This window comes from Manacus candei, unplaced genomic scaffold (genome assembly GCF_025592945.1).
Source record: "Manacus candei isolate 608988 ecotype Guabito, Panama unplaced genomic scaffold, ASM2559294v1 h1tg000047l, whole genome shotgun sequence".
NCBI classification, from domain to species: Eukaryota; Metazoa; Chordata; class Aves; order Passeriformes; family Pipridae; genus Manacus; species Manacus candei.
The window spans coordinates 918,176-939,770 of record NW_026138095.1 but is presented as its reverse complement, the minus strand read 5'-3'; the positions used below and the strand labels follow the sequence as shown (position 1 = coordinate 939,770).

Sequence of the window (21,595 nt, the reverse complement as noted above, 5' to 3'; positions counted from 1 at the left end):
CCCTATGCTGACCTCAGCTATGTCCTGATCCTCACAGAATTGGACAATCCAGAGGTTTTAACACCCCCTTTAACACACACTTTCTTCCCAAGCTGCCTGTGCCTCCAGCCTCCCTCTGCAGAAGGGACTCCTGGCTGAGATGGAGGAGGGAGGTAAAGAAAACCACTAAAAAGTCCCATCACTGAGCTGCTCCACAACCAGCTGGTGCTTCATTTTCACTTTTATCAACCAACAGCTCCATTTACAGGACTGTTTTAAACTGCTCCTCTGTTAAATTCTTATTTATGCTCCACACTGTGCTGCCACTTCCCAAACTGCAGAATGCAGCTGCTGCCTGCTCAGAAGAGCTTGTAAAATCCAAACAGATAAAGAAAGATAAGAAAGTGATGCAGACAGTAAGCTGAGAAAACAGAAAAAAAATGTGTATGCTTTTTTGGGCTATTTATTTTACATGACAAACCTTACTCGTCCCAGTTATTTCCTCCTGGTTTGCCCCTTACACTATTTTACACTAAACTATTCCCAAGGAACTCCACTGTAATGGAAATGAGCATGGAAATGGATTTGATTAATAAAACCATTGTTCTTGTCGGGATACTTGCTGCATTTCCCACACATGAACACACAAAACTGCTCATTTGTCAAATATGTGGATTATCCTCCACACATTCCTTCCCTAAATCACCATCTGTATTTATCACCCATACTGAGACAAAGCAGAATTTCCAAGCCCACGCACCAAACTGACAGCCCAGGGACCCAGGTCCAGGAACCTTCCCAGCAGATCCAGAGCTCGCAGTCGGTGTACCTGGCTCAGCAGCACCTGCAGAGGAGAGGGAAGAGGGATATTGTACAGGGAGCAGCAATCCCTGTGCCTGCAGAGCACGGGGAAGGGACCTTGGGATCGTTACAGCACCTGGAACAGCACGGCCTGAATGAGAGGCTGAGGGACAAACCCTGGCTGTGAGAGCCTGGCCAGCGAGGGGTCACACCCCAGGAACGCTCCTGGGGAGCTGCTCCCGACACAGGGGGAAGCAATTCCTGTGGATTTGCCTTGCCCAGCAGAGCAGGAACGTGATGGCACCTGCAGTGGGATCCGAAGGGAAGCGACAGCCCAGCCTCCCACTCTCCAAACAGCTCAGGAGCACAAGGAGAGGCTTTGCTTTCCTTGGCAAATCAATATCTGAGACTTAAGAGGGAGCAAAAGGTCACATTAGTCGTTAATAAAAATCTCATTAAAACAGAGTCTGACAACGCTAATGAGGTGGTGGTTTACTGGCTTATACCTACCCTGGTGTGAAATATTAACAGATAGACTTGCAGTTCTTAATCTCCTTAACAGATGTAAGATATTGGAATGCAACATTTAATCCTTGGTTTAAATTGAGCAACATCCCTCAGATGGATCTCAGGGAAAGAGGTTCCTTGATTTACCTCCCCAATTCCATCCCCTTCTCAGTGTTTTTCCACGTTGCCTATTGAAATTAAATTATTTTTCATGTTTAACATTGAAGAATAACTAAATTACTTGGCTCATGTCTCACATTGTGGGTGACTGGTACTGGATACTGAAGTAGTGCAGGAAAAGTCCAGAAGAAACAGGAGGATGTGATAATAACATTTCACTCTGAGTAGCTGAGCTCGGATCTCAGGACAGGTCATAAGAGAAAGGATTTTGGTCATCCTGCCCTAGTTGGCACCTATTCTATAAACCAGCCCAGGAATAACAGGGGCAGCTGTTTGTGATTAAAGCAGTACCAGAAACCAGGGCAGGTGGAGGCTGAGGCAGGGCTGGGACAGCAGCAGGACCTGGCAGGGGCAGGGTGCTCAGATCCCACACGGCTGGGATCCTCTGACCTGCAGAAAAGCCAAGGAAATCCCCAAATTCTGTCATAGCTGGGCAAAGAAATTAATCTAATTGAAAAGGCTTTCCAGGTGAAGACACAAATCTCAGCTCCACACTGCTGGCATCCCACAAGAACATTCCACCAAAGCACACCATGTCTGCTTTGAAAAGCTCTGTTCCATTACTGTCCAACCCAAACAAAGGCCTCCATCTCCCAGGATTTCCCACTCCCACTTCCCCAGCTGATCCACACAATAGCCTGAACTGCCATGGGCAGGGACACCTCCCACTAGCCCAGGTTGCTCCAAGCCCCGTCCAACCTGGCCTTGGACACTTCCAGGGATCCAGGGGCAGCCACAGCTTCTCTGGGCAACCTGTGCCAGGGCCTCCCCAGCCTCAATCTAAACTGGGAACACAGAATCAGCCTTTGTGGGGTGACAGCAGCAGGGTCTGAGCACTCCCATGGGTCAAAGCAAAGAGACACCAAAAAGGGTCTGAAACCATCCCTTCCCACCCTGCCTCAGCTGCTCTCTAAGCATCTCAGACCTGTTAACAACCCATCTGAGTCCACTGTACAATTAATATTCTATAACTGTAACAATAATTACGCTGTCCCAGCTTGTTTTTGCTCCAGGCAGGAAAGCAGGTTCCTTTGCCAGGTGACCTCCCAGTTTCACTGCAGAGTTTTGCTGCCTGCAGAGCCCGCTGGTGCCAAACAATCCATTGGAAAGCAGCAAAGTTGGAGCTGGAGCAGAAGCCTGCCTGCTCCCATCACAGTGACAGAGACAAACCACACTTCTCCACATCTACATCATCTCTCAAGGCTTGGGAGGCTCAGGAAATTAAAGTTTGGTCTTGCAGAGATGGATGGTGCTGTCAGTCACAGATCCAGCTGGCAGCTGACAGGGAAGGAGAGTCTCCCCACAGACCCTTTTAGAAGGGACTGGGACCACAGTCCTTTAATCAGAAAGGTTTTTAATTCTGCTGTTGGTAGAGCAGAGCCCACAGGCACCTGGGCCAGGGTTTGTATTTCTGTCAGTGCAAACTGCAGGGGAGGAGAGGCCAGAGCAGGTGACAGATGACAACTGCAATGTGGGCCTTGCCATAAAACATCACCTGAGACGCCCTGTTCTGTTTCTCCTGGATTTACTTCTCCTTTAAACATAGGAACTTTGTTTTGTCTGAGCAAAGCCTACCAGAACTCTACATTCCTCCAGGCACAGTCTTCAGAGACTTGTTTCTATGTTCTTGCAGCAAAATTTCAGCCCCACATTAAAGGGAACACTTCCCAGGCTGTACCAGATGGATAAAGGAGCCATTTCCACACTGTTTATGCTGCAGTAACTTCCACTCTCTGAAAAGAGGGGGAAGATAAAAGTCTCTGCCTGATAGAGCTGGGATACAGAGGAGAGATGCCATAGGAGAGACAACAAAGATGTGCTGCTCAGAGAATCAGTGACTCCAGGGGAGGCAGCAGAGCTGACACCACTGCACATGGACTGGAGTGGGAGCTTGGCCCAAGGGAGCCAAGGGATGGGGCTGGAAAAGCACTTGGGCTTCATCTGCACAGGTCTAGTGGACATGCAACCAGCTCTAATTCATCCTGGAGAAGCCCATAGAATTTATGTTCCCCAAGGCCATGGGGTTGGCAGCCCTGTGCTGAGCAGGCAGGGGAGGCACGGACATGTGGCATGGACAGGGAGAGGCAGGGTCCCCTGGCCCAGGCAGGAGAGGCAGGGCCCCCAGGCAGGAGAGGCAGGGCCCCAGGCCCAGGCAGGAGAGGCAGGGTCCCCTGGCCAGGCAGGGCCCCCAGGCAGGAGAGGCAGGGTCCCCTGGCCAGGCAGGGCCCCCAGGCAGGAGAGGCAGGGTCCCCTGGCCCAGGCAGGGTCCCCAGGCCCAGGCAGGGCCCCAGGCCGGCGCTCACCTGCAGGACGATGGGCAGCTGCTCCGGGGGGTTGCGGTTCTCCACGCCCATGGTCAGCCACACCTGGAACGCCGTGAGCTGCTCCGCGAAGAAGGGGCTGTGCTGCGGGGGCAAGAACAGCAGTGCAGGGCTGGGGTAAAAAACCAGGAGCGAAGCAAATAGTTTTGGCACCTCTGGACTTCACTGTTTTCCAAAAAGCACTCTTTGTAATTGTGTCTGTTTGGCGGCTTTTAAATGTACACGAGTTTTCCAATGTAATTCCCTTTAAATATGCTGGCATTCCTTTATGTGAGTGTTTGGAAGCAAGGAGAAGGAAAGAGTAGAGAAAGAGGAAAAGTTATCACAAGAGGTCTTAGGGCAAGGTGGCTGCTGGCTCCCCAGGAGAAGCAGAGGAACAGCGGTGGATTTATCCACTCTGCAGAGGCAGTTCCACTCCCACAGCAGCACTGGGAGCTGCCTCTGCCCAGTCCAGAGACACAATCCAACAGCAATGAAAATAAACTCCTCGTGCCATCCATCTCCCTGAGTATGTGGTACCAGCTCTGGGTGAGAACTACTGACCAGAGCACGCAGCGGCTTCCAGGGAGGAATCCACAAGGAAGCAGAAATCAATGGGGAAAAAAGGAGTGAAGAGGTGGAGGAGGGGGAGCAAACCAACCCAAAGACACCCCCTGAAGGAGCAGCACGACCCCCTAGGCCCTTCTCCATCAGGTTATTGTATTTTCCAGGTCTGACCAGGCAAGAACACCTCGGGAATAGGCAGGAGTCAGACACACGTGGTTTGTGATGAGCTGCTGAGACAGAACAGCCTCAGGAGGCTGTCAGTGGATTTATCCAGGTCAGGCTGGACTCTCAGCCCCCAGCAGTGAGGGAATGGAGGGGAAGCAGCAACCCTGTGCCTCCCCTGGCCCAGACATCCATCCCAGCTGTGCCATGGGGTGGTGAACAGGTTGCCATGCCCTCAGTGACTCCAGCCCTTTCCTCCTCCCTGGCCAGGGCCAGCCAACCTCTGCTGAACCACAACACTTGGCACCAGGCAGAAATCCAGAGGGTTGAGCACAAAGCACTGATTAGAACACAGGGAATAGATCAGGGGGGTGCAAGTGTCTGCCTGCTCCAGCCCCTGTCAGGGGTGAGCCCTCCACTCCCTCCCAAACCACAGCCAGGATTCCTACAGCTGTGAGTGTCACAGGGAGTCGTCCCCAGGTGATGTCTGTCCCTCTCTGCAGAGCAGGCACAAACCCCACGGTGTTACTGACCCTGGACTGGAAATGGAAGCAGAAGGAATGGCTCTGAAGAGCCCTGAGCCTGCCTTTATGTCCAGTGCCCGGCTTGGCTTGGAATCTGGCCCCAACTGCACACTGATGGCTCAGCCCACCTCAGTTCCAGCCAAAATCCACAATAAACTACACTTGTCAGGCTGGAAAAGCTGCTTGTAAATTGTTCTCACCCTGCCCTGAATCGATCACCACCTGAGAACGACCACTCATTTACTGATCTTGTGTCTGATCCCCAGCAAGTCTGTGCCTCCTCTCACCCCAAAATACTCAGAAATCTGCTGAATTTCAGCTCATTTGACAGAGAATATCCAGGTGAGGTTTAGCACTAATATAAAAGCCCCCACTGACATTGTTAGAGACCTGAAATAAAAATGAACATGAGCCAGGGGAAGAAAAATCATATTTTTTACATTTTAAAACACAGCACATACAGTGAGGAAAGCAAGGGGTGGGAGGATAAAGGCCTCAGGGCATCCTGATCAACTCCCAGCCTGGCAGGAGCCCACAGTTCTCCTCCTGCACTCAAGGCTTTGGAGACAACCTGCAATTACAGCCAGAAAAACTTTGGAAGTTTGGTAACCCAACCAAAATGCAAGAATGTTACTGAAAATTAGAAAGGCAACAGGGTGGAACAGCTACCTGAGACTGTACAATCATTATTGTTTGAAGGTTTCAGTTCATGAAATGTCAAAGGAATACCAAGAAAACCCATTCTGAACAGAGGAATTTAAGACAAATATAATATTAAAAATTTTACTTTTCTGCTCTCTCAGTCAAATAAAGCAAAAAAACCCCAGTGACTCCTATCAATGACACTGAGCTTAGGAGAACTCTCTGAACATACCCTCGACCTCTATTTCATGTTTATTTGAAAGGAACTCTACTAAGAGATAATTTTCACACTTAAGCCTTTCAGATAAAAAATTGTGCTGCACGTTGGGACTCCCTTCTAAAGGTATAAACCCTTAAACTGCCACAATTCAAGGCCCAACAAGCAGAAGGGACGAGGTGTTGGATGGGGGGTTAAACTGGGCCCACAACACCCCAGGACACTCCCCAACTTACCCTGAAGGCAGTTCCCTCCTCGATAATTGTGGGTAACTGGGAAAGGCAAATGTCAACAGCCAGGTCCCAGGCTTGCCTGGAGGAGAGGGTGAGAGAGGGAAGAGAAGGAATTACAAGTTATCCGTAAGGAGTAGCAAGGGAAATTTAAATTCTGATCATACATCAATGTGGACAAAGCAGTGTTGTCTGACTGGCTTAGATGTGCTTGGTATTTTTCAAAAAGCAGGGATAACGTGGACACAATTCAGAAAAGCAGTGAGAAGGTCTAGTCCAGCACTGGATGAGTTCACAGAGGTTCACAGAAATCGATGCTCTCTGCACTGGAGAAAGGAGCCAGAGTCAGCTGCAGCCTTATTACACACCTGTCCTCATCCAAACCCGGATGACACTTCTTTTTTAAACCAAAAAATGAACTTAATCCTGGATTAGCTCCAATCCAGGATTAAGTTCACACCTCCACGTGCACCCCAGCCCTCGCCTGTCCTGCATTCCGGCCACAAACAGCAGCTCAGGAAGCTCCATCCCTGCTGAGCAGCCCCTCAGCTCCCAGTTCATGGATACACCCCCACACTCGTGCTCCTTCTGCACCTCCTGGACACAGACACTGTCCCTGTGTGTCCCTGCAGCCCTGGGAAGGGAACTCAGCTCTGCATGAGTCACCCCAAGGATGGAGGCATGGACACCACACCAGAAAAAGAGAAAATCCCTAAATAGTTCAGTTTTTACACTTATCTACTGTACCACTGGTGGCTGAAGTCTGGAATCACCAACTCACAGAATGCCTTGGGTTGGGAGGGACCTTAAAGCCCACCCCATTCCACCCCCTGCCATGGGCAGGGACACCTTCCATGAGACCAGGGTGCCTCAAGCCCTGTCCAACCTGGCCTTGGACACTTCCAGGGATGGGGCAGCCCCAGCTCTGGGCAGCTGTGACTTAGGACGTTTCAGTGGAACAGCTACAACAGCAGGTGAGTTACATGTGGTGGCCCAGGAACCTTTTGTGGCTGATCCAGTGCAAAGCAAAGGTGCCAACAGGCTGCTTCACCATGCTCACAGACTGACATAAATGCATTTGGGCTCCTAAGTTCCTCAAACATCTCTAAAATAGTGAAACAGCTACTTTTCACCCCAGAAACGATTAGCCCTACTCTGCTCAGAGACGTTCCATGCACTTTTCATTCAGCATATGAATTTATGCACTCTGAAGGGCTAAGTTAAACCCCCACCCATGGGGTTTCTTCCACAAAAGAAAGATTTCCTCTCCAGACACGTTGGCTCTTCCGTGGCTCATGGTATCCTGTGTTAACATCAATAGCCAAAGCCATTTTTCTTCTCCTCGGAACGTCTGCACACACGAGGCCGTGGGTGATAATCAATACTCTGTATTTTAGTCACCAGCTCTAATAACTTCTTAAATCACCCTGTTTTGAGTCAAACAAACCTTCCATCAGACCCACTGCCGAGCGATCTATCCCATCAGCACAACTGGGAGCTGTTCTCGACCAAAACCAATCTCTCCAATTAATGGAAAAATAAATTCTAAGGCTCTTGCATTTTTTTTTCCATGGACTCAGGAGCTGCAGCTTGGTTTGGCAGCCCCAGACCTCGTCCCTCAGCTTCCCACACTCACCTTCCGCTTGACAACGTGCTGCCAATATAATTAAGAGCTAATCAAGAGCTAATCAAAGCATGGGCAGAAAATGCTTCCCATGAGCTCCATACAGACCCAGGCTGGAGACAAAACACTTACACAGAGCTCAGGACAGGTGTTTACTCCTGGTTGAGGCAAAGGCAACTAGTGCAAATATAAAGATACTTTTACATCAAGCAAAGGCATACTTTCTGAGTTTCTTGGAAGAATGGGCAAAACACCTAAAGAAATTCTCTGCAGCACTACAAAATGTCAATCCACAGGGCCTTTGAGACAAGTTTTACTACGCAGGAAGAAAATGGTTTAGAGATCAGAGACAACTGGTCTGATTTTGGCTGCCCATAAAAGGATTCTTTGCAGGTCATTACACTGCAGAGGCACAGCACTAAGATGTTGAGCTCCTCACAGTAATTTTAGGTAAGTAGCACTAATACTGCTACAAAAATGTCCAAAGCAACCCCACGAGATCAAATCTCAAAGGCTTTAAGTGTTATCAGAAAGAACAAACAAAAAAATTCTAAAAGAGATTTTGGTAGATTAAAACAAAATCTCTTTTTTACGCTTCTAAGAACAGGCTGTTAAAAGCCAGCAGAGACACTCGGCCGTGCCACTCAGACTTCTCAAACCTTCAGCAGGGCTGGCCAACGTCACTCAAACCTCCTCAACCTTCAACACGTAATCTTAGTGCTCCTGCTCACCACAGCTGAGAGCTGCTGACTGACATCAACTGAGGAGGAGACTCTGCTCCAATCAAACACTTCAAACGATTCTCCAGCCCTTCCAGATTTCCTTAACACGCCGCTTCTGTTCCCTCTGTGGGAAACACAAACCCTCCCACCCCAACAGGACACCAGCACACAGGTTTGCTCCTCTGTTTCCAACCACTGGAACAGCTACTCCTCCCTCAGCAGGCTCCAGGTTACACACAAGTTGCACGCAGGTACCTCACTGCACTGGCAGAACAGGCAGTGGCACTAAACAGGTGTTACAATAATTAAGATTCAAACCAAGCCATAAATGAATGGGAAAGGACTAAACCACAGGGGTGGGGAGAGAAAGGGATGGGAAAACACTCATTCCAGTGCCCGTGACAGTCAGGGCTGGGGTGGGGAGGAGGAGCAGTGACTGACAGCTGCAATGTGCCCGAGGGAGCTGGAGAGGTGGGCACACGGTAAATGTGCTGCCTGAACTCCCATCACAGCTCAGCTACAAACAGGAGATAAATTAGGGAGCAGCAGGGAACCAGGATGGGGTGTTGCATCCCACAAGTGATTTATGGAAGCCAACCCAGAGATCTCTGCATCCCCCTTTGCACAGATTGCTGTCTGGAAACGGCTCTGCAAGGTTTGTTTTCACTACATTTGGTACAAAAAGGGCTCAGTGATCCCTCAGCATCATTCTTTCCTCCCTCCTCACTGTGCTCTTCCAGTACTCCAGACCCTCCACTGTGATAAGGTGACACAGGGCCAAAATACTCCAGTGCTTCCACTACACTGGGCTATGAAAGAATGTGTTTATGAGGGGTTTTTATACTACCTTGTCCTAATTGCTCTGCAGGTACCAAAAGCTAAAATCTCCCCTTAGCTGGAAGATGGACTCAACTAAAAAAAACAAGCAAGGAAGTGACTTCGTTTATCCCAAAGAAGTAAAGCCAGGCAGCACATCAGCAGCAAGGGTCTGTGAAGGGAACTGATCCAGCAGCTCAACCAGGGACCCACGGTGGGAGACCAAGCCCCCTCCTGCCAGGGGATCCTGCAGCTCCCAGTCCAGGATCAGTACCAGTGAAAAGGCACTGCTCACCACTGCACAACAAACACCAGGGCCAGCACTCCCCCAGTCCCTCTCCCACGACAGACACACTCGTGTATTTGTCTCTATGTTTTAGTCCCAGGTTTTCTTGGCCCTTCAGCCCAAGTCCCTTTCCTTAAGCCCCTTAGATTTAGCTCTAGCTAGATCTATCTGGATCTCTCAATCCCTTCCCCCTCCCCAGTCAAATACCCTTCTCACTACAGCAGGACTGTTTAAATGTTCAATAATTTAACATGCACTCATCAGCTGCCTCTTTACTTTGTTTCCCAGAGGAGCTGCAAAGTTTGGGCTTTCAAGCAGAGAACAGAAGGCAGAGTCCCAGCCCTGCTCAGGGACTGGTTTATTGCCCAAACCCACGACTTGCTGGGCGATGGAAACCCCCAGAAACACTTGAACAGCAGAAATTCAGCCCCATGAGAGCTGCGTGTGTCTGTCTGCACCCACGGGCACCCTGAGCTGGCAGCTCGTGGAGGCACATTTTCTTACACGCACATTTTCTGGGCTGAGTCAATGTCTAATGCTTTTAACTCTCATGTCCCTTTTTTTTTTTTATAATGTATTCTTGACATCTTTTAACACTCTCCTTTCCTCTGGGAGTCGTGTGTATCACACTGCACCGCACACAGGACCAGGGAAAAGGAGTGTTTGTGCCGGGGAGCAGCTGAAGGGAAGCCGAGGCCACGTGCAGTCCTGGGGTCGGGCCCAGGGTACCTCCTTGTTCTGAATTGTATTTCTGGAACCCTTAAGTATTGCAGACTTTTCACATTTGTTCTTCCTGTCAGTACAACTGCAGGACACGTCCTGTTTGATTGAACATCCAGATCCCAGCCCGAGTTCACCTGCGTTGCAGTGACCCCGTGACCTTCCTAAGCTGCTTCAGGACACAGCTGGGGAGCTGCTCAGACACAGCTATTTTTAAAAAACAGTTATTGCTATGAATATTTGGCACAACTCTGAAATCCTTGCCTTCTCCCAGCACATCCCCCTGCTCCAGACACAACTTAGAGCTCAGGCTTTGCTATTTTTGTGCTACGTTCCTCTCCATCAAACTCTCCGTAGTCCAATAATGGGACTCAGGGATGTTAAAACTAACACAAAGACACAAAAAAATGTGGTTACAGAGTAATCTGAATTAATCTAATCCTTCAAAGGTCAAACAGTTCCAAATACCCCTTCAAACAATCACCTTCTTCTTGCTGAGACACTGAATGTTTCAGTGCAGCTCAGTGAGCCTCATTTCCCTGAGGGATGGCTGAGCAGCCCTGCATCCATCCTGCACACTCCACAGTGCCCCAGGACTCCTCTCTCACCTGTAACTGGGTTGCTGCATTATGGTTTCCTCTTCTTTTGCTTTATTATGACTCCCTTTCAACCTGAATTTCACGGTCTGTGTACACACCATCAGAGTATTTCTATTAGGGATGAATTGCAGTTCTTCCAAAGCATAATTAAGGTACTTGGGGTCTAATATATGACCCGTGTTAGGAAATATTTCCAAAGACATTACTAGGTCTTTTCAAAGGCCATGAATAAAACCAGCTGGCAACAGCAGCAATGTATAAACCCTGATCCATCAGGGCAGAGATCAAGGTGCTGACAGAGCATCCGGGCTCTGTTCTTATGCACAACAGCCAGAAGGACTCACAGCTGAGCAGCACAGCCAGGCAATCAATAGATATTAATATTAACATTAATCCTGAGTTAGAGCAGTGCCTGCAGCAGCCAAGAACTTGCAGTGTGAGGCACCACACAAACACAACCAGCCCGTGCCCCAGGGGCTCACACCTGAGCAGGGAAAATTCAGAAGGCCAAGAGCAGGAAAAAACAGAAGTAACATGTCAGATCCCACCAAAGAGGGCATGGTCACAGAGATCAGCTCTCCTGATCCTGAAACATGGTGCCCTCTTGGTGAAAGAAAGACTTGTGGGTCTCTGAAAAAATGAAAGTTCTCACTTTTTCTCAACTGTTCGGGTAAAAAGGATAACGAGCAGGGGCAAGACTGATTTCCCAAATGAATTGATCAGAACAAAAACTTACTAGGTTAATATTTTAAAAAGCTGTTTTCAAGAGGACTAAACTCAAAGGCAGAGCAGCTTGTTCCTCCAGCAGCCTCAGTCCTCCTTATACCTGTGCCAGATCCCCAGATTAGGGGACACCCAAGTGTGACCTGGGGGAAATTATCTGACAGGCAGGGACATGGGTCAGTAAAGGAGAAAAAGAGCAAATGGTTGAGATTTAATGCCTAAAAAAGGGCAGTTGGAATTATTCAGGAGGTAAATTGATGCTCAAGTGTAAGGAATTTTTTGCAGCATTGCTCCCACCACTTGCAGATCTTGCTGTGGCAGCCAGGACTCGCTCCCCATAACACTGCCTGACATGCTGGGGGTCAAAAATGCAGGAAAAGTCTCCATAAAGCAGCAATCAGAAGCCCTTGCTGTACCATGCACCACACAATGACGTGCACATCGGTTCAACATGATCATCACATCACTCTGTTGGAAGTTTCCATCCTCTCCAGCACCCCTGTGCCCAACTCTCCTGCCCTCATCACATCACCCAGTTCATCCAAACAGCAAAATGGGTTTGGAGGTTTCAGATCAGTGATCCATCAGGAAATTCCTGAATGGAAGGTGACTATTTTTAGAAAACATTTAAGTGAGTCCTAAATTAGTTTCTAAATCTGTCCTTCCTGAAAGTTCCTAATGACGCCCTGAGCCACCTCTGACGAACGTGGAATTTTCCCCTTTGCTGGATTTGCTTCAAACTGCACGTTTTTTAGAGGACACGGAACAAAGTGTGTCAATTCTCTGCTCCCTTGTTGTCTACTTCACCAGTGTTTGGGATTCACAAGGAAAAGAGTCCTGTGTGTGACTGTTCTTAAGGAATTTCTTCTGGTGAATCCTAAAAGCCAGCACCAATGCCACTATCCCATGGAAGCTCTGAGGGGCTGCACAAAGGTGTTTCCAGCTTCATCCTGCACCTTCACAAAGGAATTTCCAGCACCATCCTGCTCCAGGAGAACTACAATATGAACAAAGCAAATGTGTTTTAGACTCCATCGTGCTGCCACGCAGCTCTGGGAGAGAGACAGAACAGGATCCAGCTGTTCCCAGTTTCCTGCCTGGGGTTCAGCCCATGGATGGCAACACCAACTCTAGGTCAAGTCATAGTCCCATAGGAAGCCAGAAATATAGGCTTTTAACAGGTTGGTAATAAGAATGAATTATATTCCTATAAGGGACAGAAAATATAGGTTTTTAATATGCTGGTAACAAAGAAGAGATAAATAACTCCAGAAATTTACTGGCTTAATTTCAAAATTCCTGCAACACCACATTCTACTCTCCTGCAACTGGAAACTGCAGCTGATGGCTCGAGCTCTGCCATGTCCAGCAGCACCAGCAGCTCAAAGACACCACGGGAACTCGAGTGGCTTTTCCTGCTCTTCAGTTTTAAGTGTCCCAGTCCCTCGTGTGACACTGATAAAACAACTCACCCCAACTCACCCCACGTACAAATGACAAAAGCCATTGTCCTCGGGAGCTCCTGATCCAAAGCACTCAGGAACATTGTTTGCCACGTCCCAGCACGTGGAATGTTCAGCTGCCCAGGTGCTGACAACTCCAGCCAAAGGCTCCCCGACTGCCTCCAGGATTTCCATAATTAAAGCAGCTTTGTGGTACCAGCAAATGCCTCCTCAGTGGCTGCCTGCACTGCAAAGGCTCCTGGGGCTCCCTGCTGCCAGCCTGCCTCCATTCCCTACAGAAACCATGGAACCATGGAATGGGTTGAGTTGGAAGAGGCCTTAAAACTCACCTTGTTCCACCCCTGCCATGGGCAGGGACACCTTCCACTAGCCCAGGTTGCTCAGAGAATTTGAACTCCGTGTTACACTCATCCTCATCCCTTCATCCCTCCTCTACATTCATTTTCCTCCACATTTTTATGAAGGAAACTTATTAAAAGGATTCTGGAAAATGCAGGCAGGTTAAACCCCCTCAGTTACCTTTTCCTGTCACTTTATCAGCCTTTAGCAAGGCTCTGTTCTCTCCCCCAGGGACCCCATCAGCCTCACTGCACCAGTTTGTACTTCGCCCAGTTTGGTGCTGCTCTATTAATCACACTGAGTAAGAAAATAAAAGTGAGCATTTCTGTTATTACTGTTATTATTATTATTTTTATTATGATTGTTCACGGGACATTTGCTTGATCGTCAGAACTACATTTAAGAGCATTTTGATAACTGTGCCACCTCCATTTCCATTAATCATCTTAAAAGCAACAGTAAAAGTAGATGAACTCTGCAGCAAAAATTTCTTCTACTTCAGCAATGCAAGTTAAGGATCTTCCCCCAGGCCCTCGGCTCTTCCCACCCTGCACAATCCCAGGGGACCAGCTTTACTCTGGGAAAATAAAGGCAGCAGATGACCCATTTCTTTGGTATTTGGAGTGAAAGATGACATGGCTGGACTGAAGGTTCTGCACCACAGAATTACAGGATAATTAGGAATGCACAGAGCAGAAGCAGCTTTGGAGATGAGCATTAGGCTGCCACAAGCTGTTCCATTCCTGATCCACTGACTGAATCAGGGAAGCACTGCGGAGATTTCAGCAGAATCATGGAATGGGTTGGGTTGGAAGGGACCTTAAAGCTCATCCAATTCCACCCCCTGCCGTGGGCAGGGACACCTCCCACTAGCCCAGGTTGCTCCAAGCCCTGTCCAACCTGGCCTTGGACACTTCCAGGGATGGGGCAGCCACAGCTTCTCTGGGCAACCTGTGCCAGGGCCTCCCCACCCTCCCAGGGAGGAATTCCTTCCCAACCCCGAGCAGTGCCAATCCCTGGTGGCACAGCTGCCCAGTCTCTGTGTCACTCACCACATGGCGTGCATGTACGTGGGGGGGAGCCGGGGGCTGCTCACGGGGGTGCAGTTGTACGACCTCATGATCCTCTCTGCCAGGAGAAAGTTCCGGAACAAACTGGCCACGAGCAGGTCCTGCCGGAAGAGCTTCTGGAAAAGATCTGCCAAGAGAGTGCAGGAGTTACCAGATGCACATCTGCAGCACCTTAGGTACTGTGCAAAAATGGTTTGAAACACAAAGCCCTGTTAATATTTTGTTCCAGTGAGGAGGAATCTCCAGCAGTTTTGCAGCGAGTGACACACCCACTGTTAAACTCTGCCTGCAGAGCTCCCTCAAAGCACTGCAGCTCCTCTCCATTTCACACCAACACAATTAAACACTTTCTACCTCAGGTTCTTTTTTGCCTTTTCTGGATAAAATCCCCCTTTTTGCTTTTTCACTTCAGCTCAGCCTGACTAAGTTTTTGGAAAATTACTGAGGGAGAACAGGACCTCTGTGTACTGTTTAATCAAGAACTATCCATCTGTTAACTGGCAGTTTGATGCGCTTATGAGAAGCCAAAATGAATCCTAAAAGATAGCAAATGTGCTCTCTTCTACAGGACAGAGAAGAATTGATGCTGTGTGAGCATTAGGAAGAGCAGAGTTGGAGAACTGTTTACAAATTTGGCTGCCTGTGCTCCAGAAGTACCAATTCAGAACAGGGGTAGAGAATGGGATGAAGTTACTCATGGGAAACACAACTGCCTTACCAGCAAAGAGGAAAAAAACCCTTTATTTATGGTAAGCCCGGAAGAAAACAGATTGCTCTTTGCAAATACAGTAAGAAAGAGAATTATTCAAGCTAAAACAATTGTGCTGGCACAGAAAAACCCTTTCTGGGTTCTAACGATCAGGTTGCTGCAATGCTCTGGTAAAAGAAGAAATAAAAAATTAACCAGCTTTAAGATCAGGCCTGATCTGTTCTTCCAATATGAGGGTTAATTTTCTCCTCATTTCAGTGTCTCACTTTTATCTGCTCTGCCTGAGCCTGCCCCTGCTGTGCCCCCTGCTGCCCCTGCCCCTCGTACCCCTGGGCAGGACGTTCCAGGCAATGGTGTCTGTGATGGCTGTGAAGATCCAGTTCAGCTCTCCCAGGGGAGTCCTCCTGTCGTTCAGCCTTCCAGGAATCCTACAAGGGCAGGGAAAAAATCCACATCAGTTTCCTGGTAAAAACCGTGTTTCTGAGACAGACACACACACCCCTCCAAACCCTTCTAAGGGGGATCTAGAGGTAAAGGAACTCTTTGCTGGAACGTTTTCATGTTACATGGAGACTCACCAAGTGGCAAATCCAGCCACAAGAGCCAAGCCTTGGTAGCAGCCAGGGCTCTGGGCACAGCTCTGTGTCACAGGCAGGGAGCAGTGGGCAGAGGAGACTCAGCCTCGCACTGCTGAGACTGAAACCAGAATGTTTTGCCAAGTATTCCCATTTTGGCACTCATTTAAAAAGTGTCAAAATAGGACATACAGAATATAGACGGTGCAGAAAAAGCTTTAAAAACTGAATCAGTGGCACAGAGTGAGAAATTTAAGGTCATCCTATGCACCCTACCGAGGAACAACGTGAACGTTGTGGATAAGCACCTACAAGAGGAAAAATCCTGGTGCCAACAAATACCTTACACAAGTAGAGGAAGAAAGAAAGAAAGAAAACAAGGAGAGCACTTGACCGTGAAAGGGAAACGATTCAACCCTCATCTCAGAGGGCTGAGACACAGACACCTCAGAGGAGCAGAGCTGTGTGACCCAGTGACACTGTGCAGCCTGAGACACGCAGAAGGTCAGAGAGGATGAACCAACGGTCTCCTCTGGCCTTCACATTTATTCTCCTCAGAGACAGCAGAGACAACAGCCTGGCCAAAGCACAGTCAGTGAAGAACAGCAATGTTCCACCAGCAGTCTTGCTCTTCCAGAGCCCAGGACTTTGTTTTTGCAGGCTGAAAAAAGTAATTCAAATTTTTTCATACCAGAGCTGAACAAACTTCTCATATGAGAAGAAACCAGAGGACCAACAGGCAAGCCGATTTCTGTGATGGAAGAGCCCAAGTGACAGCCTGCTGGGACTCAGGATCAACACACACACACATCTGGGAACACAAGTGGCTGTGAACTGCTGTTCGCTGTCCTGAGTTTCTGCCTTCATCCTGACCAGCTTTTCTAAATAAGCTTTTGAATGTTTATTTGCTCCTCGTAAAAACAAAGACAAGAAAAAATGAAGAAAAAACCCCAATCACCCAACAAACCGAGACCAGCAGACTCAGCCCTGGGCTGCCTTATCAATAATCAGATATACAGTATAAAATATACAGCCTGGTACTCCCAAGCACAGCTTTCCTCCTTGTGAGAAAGTAACAGGAACAGGATGAGAAAGTTTCACAAACATGCACCAACACAGTAAGACATTCTATGGATTTAATCCTAATTTAACTAAACTTCCCTTCTGTAACAAGTTTTTAAATATTTAAAGTATCAACACAAACAGAGGAAGTTTCTCTATGGCCACTCACCCCAGCAGCACCATTCCCGTGCAGGGTCAGATGCAGCACATTCCCTTGGATAAATACAGTTCTAAACCAGCTAGAAATTAACATCTTATAAAAAATTCCTGTCTGTCTCAGTATCAGAGGAAAAAAATACATCTCTGCAGCAGTGTTTGCTAATGGATCCCCCGGAGCGAGCGCAGGGAACACGAGGCCACACAGTGCTCTGGTGAGGATTCCCCGTCAATATTTGCATTGCAGAACACCCTCTGCAGCAAAGCAGAGCTCCCCAAGCCACGGGGTGTCAGTTGGAAACCAAAGGGATCCTTGCTGAGCTTCCCCAAGAAGCCAAATGCTTGGCTTACACCACGTGGTGGCAACTTCCAAGGCAGTTCTCAGACATCAAGAGGAATTTCTTCACTGAAAGGGTGGTCAGGCCTTGGCAGGGGCTGCCCAGGGAGTCCCCACCCCTGGAGGTGTCCAAGGAACACCTGGATGTGGCAGTCAGGGCTCTGAGCTGGGGGACAAGGTGGGGATTGGGCACAGGTTGGACTCCATGAGCTCAAAGGTCTTTTCCAGTCTCAGTGATTCTGTGTGAAATCTCCTGAACTGGCAAGAGCTGCTTAGACGGGATCACCACAGCTACTGTGCTCAGAGACAACCCCTTCCCAGCACAGGATCACAGGGATGATCCAGGTGTGCTGTGCCTGGGCTGCTGAAACCTTGGCAAAGCACTGGAGAAAGACAAAGCGTTTGAGGTTCTCCCCTGCCTTGCTGGAGAGCTGCAAAGCCTCGCCCGCCTGTGCAATCCTGGCAGCTCTGTGGGAGCATATGAAAGGAGTGTTGCCATGAAAACCATGCCTTTGAGCAGGATCTTCACTCTGCATTCACAACAGGCTCTGCCTGCACTACACAGACTCCAAAACAACGGTGATGAAACGAGACACTCCACTGCAATCAAACCTGATTGACTGCAGAAGAGAAACTTTGCAGAGTAACATCTTCAAAAGCAAAGTTCCTCCTCAGCGCAGGCACCACTGAGGGATGTCCCCACGGGCAGGGTGGCACAGCAGCCCTGCTACACCAGGGCTAATGGCACTTCCTGACACACACTGAAACAAGCTCTGACGTCTTGCACTGAATTTTCTAGAAGAAAATCAAGGGGCTGAACCTAACCTAGGTCTGAAGGCAACCTAGGAATTATTGTCTTCCCACTAGAAATAAAATAATGAATATTTAAAAAAAGGCTGCAGTATTTCAGAGCTTGGACCAGCACATGGTTGATTAAATATCTGCAAAGACACCTCCCCAGTGTGTCTGTGGTGCCCCAGCCCAGCCATGGTCCTGTCACAGCACGGCTGTCACTCTGCCTGCCACCACCATCACTCACTTGCCCAAGAGCAACAGGATCATCCCTGTCCAGTCCTGCTGAAAATAACATCTCTGTTCCTTCCACCAAATGCCTTTCTCCACCTGGTTGTGAATCCTGGTGGGTTCTGCCAAGCCACAGACTGCCTGCTAAGTGGCCCCACCAGAAGCAGGATCAGCTCTCAGGGCTTTTTTTTTTTTTTTCCCTTCTCAGGGAATTTTTGTTTAGAGAATTCCCTCCTTCTGCACCATAGACCCCAGCTAAAAAATCCCAGGAAAGCAATATACCATTCCTGATCCCCTGAGAACAGGATTTCAGGAGAGGTAGGCCAATGTAGCAATAGAGATTAAAGCACCCTTGTACATCCCCCATTCCTGGCACCCTGCTTTGTATTTCAATTACCAATGGATTCATAAACCATACTTTAGGGGTTTTTCCAAAATTTTTAAAGAGTAGAAGCCCAGTTCATGTCACTCAGCAGCCACACCCCCAGCACAGATGGTTTGAAGTCTTGAGATCAAACAGAAAAGTCCACCCAAGGCAGCAGGAACATGAACAGCAACGCTGCCAACCAAGAGTCTCACGAAGCAGCAGCCAGAGGGTCCCAAATTCCCAGTCCTCCACCAACATAATTTTCCTTCTTTTTTCCTTTACACTTTGCTGCCTGGCTCCAGAAAAGATCTTTCTTTCTAAACTAGGGATTATTTTGGCTCCATCTCAGAAGATCAGTGATACAAAGGCACATCAGGATCCACCACACGTTCCTTCATCAGGACGTGGGCTGAGCCTGGATAATTAGAAATTGGAGCCCTTCAGAGAAGGTGCAGCTCAATTTAGCCTCAAAGTCTGCAGCTTAATTGCAATATAAACTCTTTCCCCAGTTCTAAAGACAACTAAATTATAAATTACAATATACACACAGGCAATCCAGGAATTATTCCAGGGCTATCTCGAGATGCAATAAAAATCTGTGTTTTCTATAATTGATATATGGAGAAGATTAAGATGATGAGGTTTAAATATTTGATATCCACGGGAACCTACTCCTGGCTTGTTTTCCCTGAAGACAGCCTGGAACACACACACACGTGTGCTGTGGCACCAACCAACACAGACCAAGAATATTGAAGAGAAGTCTATTTGTGCCAGTAAACTGCACCCTGGACATCCCTGTGTCACAAGAGTTCTAATTAACCCCAACAACAGTGTTTCTACAGTCAGGATTTCTCCGAATTGAATAATTATCTTTAATTAATCACTCCCAGTCTGTGTGTGTGTCAGTGCTCCAAGAACAGGGCATTCAAAACAATCCTCAGGGAGCACAGGGCTCCTGCATCCAGTGGTTGCACACCCCTGCTGCCCTGTCTTTAAAAACAAACCAAAAAGTCTTCAAAACCAGCAAAGACTACAGAGAACAATTATTATTAATATCTCAAAATCTCCCTTGCTTGCATAAACTGAAGCAGAGTTTGAAGAACAGTTGTCCTGGATAATCACTTTGCCTCAGCTGCCTGACAACCAGGAATTATGCTCCAATATCGCTTGGAAAAAAGGATTATAACGTGTTTCAGTGGTGCTAAATCTGAGATCCACCATCCCTGTCAGACAGAGAACAGGGGGACAGCACAGTGACAAGTGACAAATGATTTCTGGTTGTTTTGCTGTCCCTCAGTTGGGTTTGGGGACGTGGCTGCAGAGCTTAACCCTCCCATGGGCAAACCCTCCCCTACACCAGCAACACACTGGGCTCTCCAGGAACAATCCCAACCTGTGCCTGCAGTGGCCATTTCCTGCCTGGTCCAGGCTGGCAGCACATTCCAGAGCATGGAATGTGCCCAGCTGAGCCCGGAACAGCCGGATCTCCCCCCAGCAGCTCCCTATTTCCATGGCCACTGCTTGTTTCAGCACCACAATTACTGCAGGTGCAGACTCTGAACAGCTTCCCAAAGAAATTTCCTCACAGACAAACAAGAGAAATGCAAGAAATAATGAGGAACTAAGGAGCAACAGGGAAAAAAGAAAATATGTACAAAATTTGGCTTACTTCTCTATTAAATCCAGCGTGACTCCTGGCACCAGCCTGACACTCTTCTGCATGCAGAACCTGGGGAGAGAGTAAAATAAAACACACTAATTGACTGTTTAATGACAAGGTTCTGTGGAGAGAATGTGGAAGGAGGTTTCTTTATTGCACTGTTTCTGCTTTTAAAATGGTGTTTGGGTAGGGAACTTTGGCACGGCATAATGAGACCCAAACAAGGCCCTCAGTATTTGTCACACTCGTGATTATGCGGCGATTTCCATCGTCAGGTGTCAAAACTGGGGTATTGTAACTGTCACAGTGACAAGTTTTCCAACACAGAGCGGGGGAAAAGGGCTCCCAGGCATCCAGCACGGTCTCCCGGGAGCAGCACAACGACAGAGAGCTGGGGAGGATTATGCTGCTGGAATAATGATCAGCGTTGGCTGGGTTTCCCTGAAGAGATGTGGCACTGCAGGCAGGGAAGGGAGAAAGGGAGGGAACGGGAGGGATGTGTCAGGTTCAGACACCTCCGTTATTTAATTAAAAAAACTGCTGACTCCATTTCCTCAGCTTTACAAATCCCACTGCTCCAGGAACACCGGCCCAGGAAACGCCGAGTCCTGTCAGTACCACTCACTGTGCCTGGAAAATCCCAAAAGCTGCCGAACCCAAGCGTGTGTGGGAAGGAGAGATGGCTGCTGGCCCAGATTCCCAGCACCCTTCCCCTCCTGCAGACCTCCCTGGAGGTGCAGAGGGCAGAGTGGGAACAACAGCTCTGGGACAGAAATCCAGCAACTTCAACTCGAGAAATGACTTCCTCAGTGACAGCACCACATTCCCAGCCCATCAGCCCAGTCTTTCAGAAATCCACTCTCTGCTGTTCAAGGAAGGATCTTCCCCTCAGTGTAATCTCAGTTGACATTTACTCAACACTGCACTCATCACACAGTTCTGTGAGGGACCAGGAGGGCTCCATGGGCAGTCCCGGACCAGGAGGGCTCTCCTGCCCAGCAATCCCACCTCCTGCATCCAGCTGCTGCAGCAGGAGCCTCACCTCACCAGAGCCACATCACCCACATCCAAAAGGCTCTTCCCCAGGTAAAGGAGAGAACAATTACTTATTAAGGACAAGATGTGCAGAGCCCATTTCCGAAACCTTGAGGCCCCTCTGGTTTTTCTGTGGCATTCCCTGCCAGCAGGGCATCCCTTGCTGCCAAGGTAAGGATGGGGATAGGCTCTGGAAA

General features: G+C 48.5%; 1 protein-coding gene across 1 annotated transcript in view; it reads right to left on the bottom strand.

The window, feature by feature from the left end:
- The window catches only part of RPTOR (regulatory associated protein of MTOR complex 1), a 102,662-nt gene that overhangs the window by 46,489 nt on the left and 34,578 nt on the right, over positions 1 to 21,595 (bottom strand). The window contains exons 7-12 of the mRNA XM_051797321.1: positions 20,373 to 20,432; positions 15,508 to 15,608; positions 14,454 to 14,598; positions 6,116 to 6,191; positions 3,771 to 3,872; positions 740 to 823 (exon numbers count right to left, since the gene is read on the bottom strand). Of these exons, the coding sequence (XP_051653281.1) occupies positions 740 to 823; positions 3,771 to 3,872; positions 6,116 to 6,191; positions 14,454 to 14,598; positions 15,508 to 15,608; positions 20,373 to 20,432 (568 nt within the window). The remainder of the gene's footprint in view (positions 1 to 739; positions 824 to 3,770; positions 3,873 to 6,115; positions 6,192 to 14,453; positions 14,599 to 15,507; positions 15,609 to 20,372; positions 20,433 to 21,595) is intronic.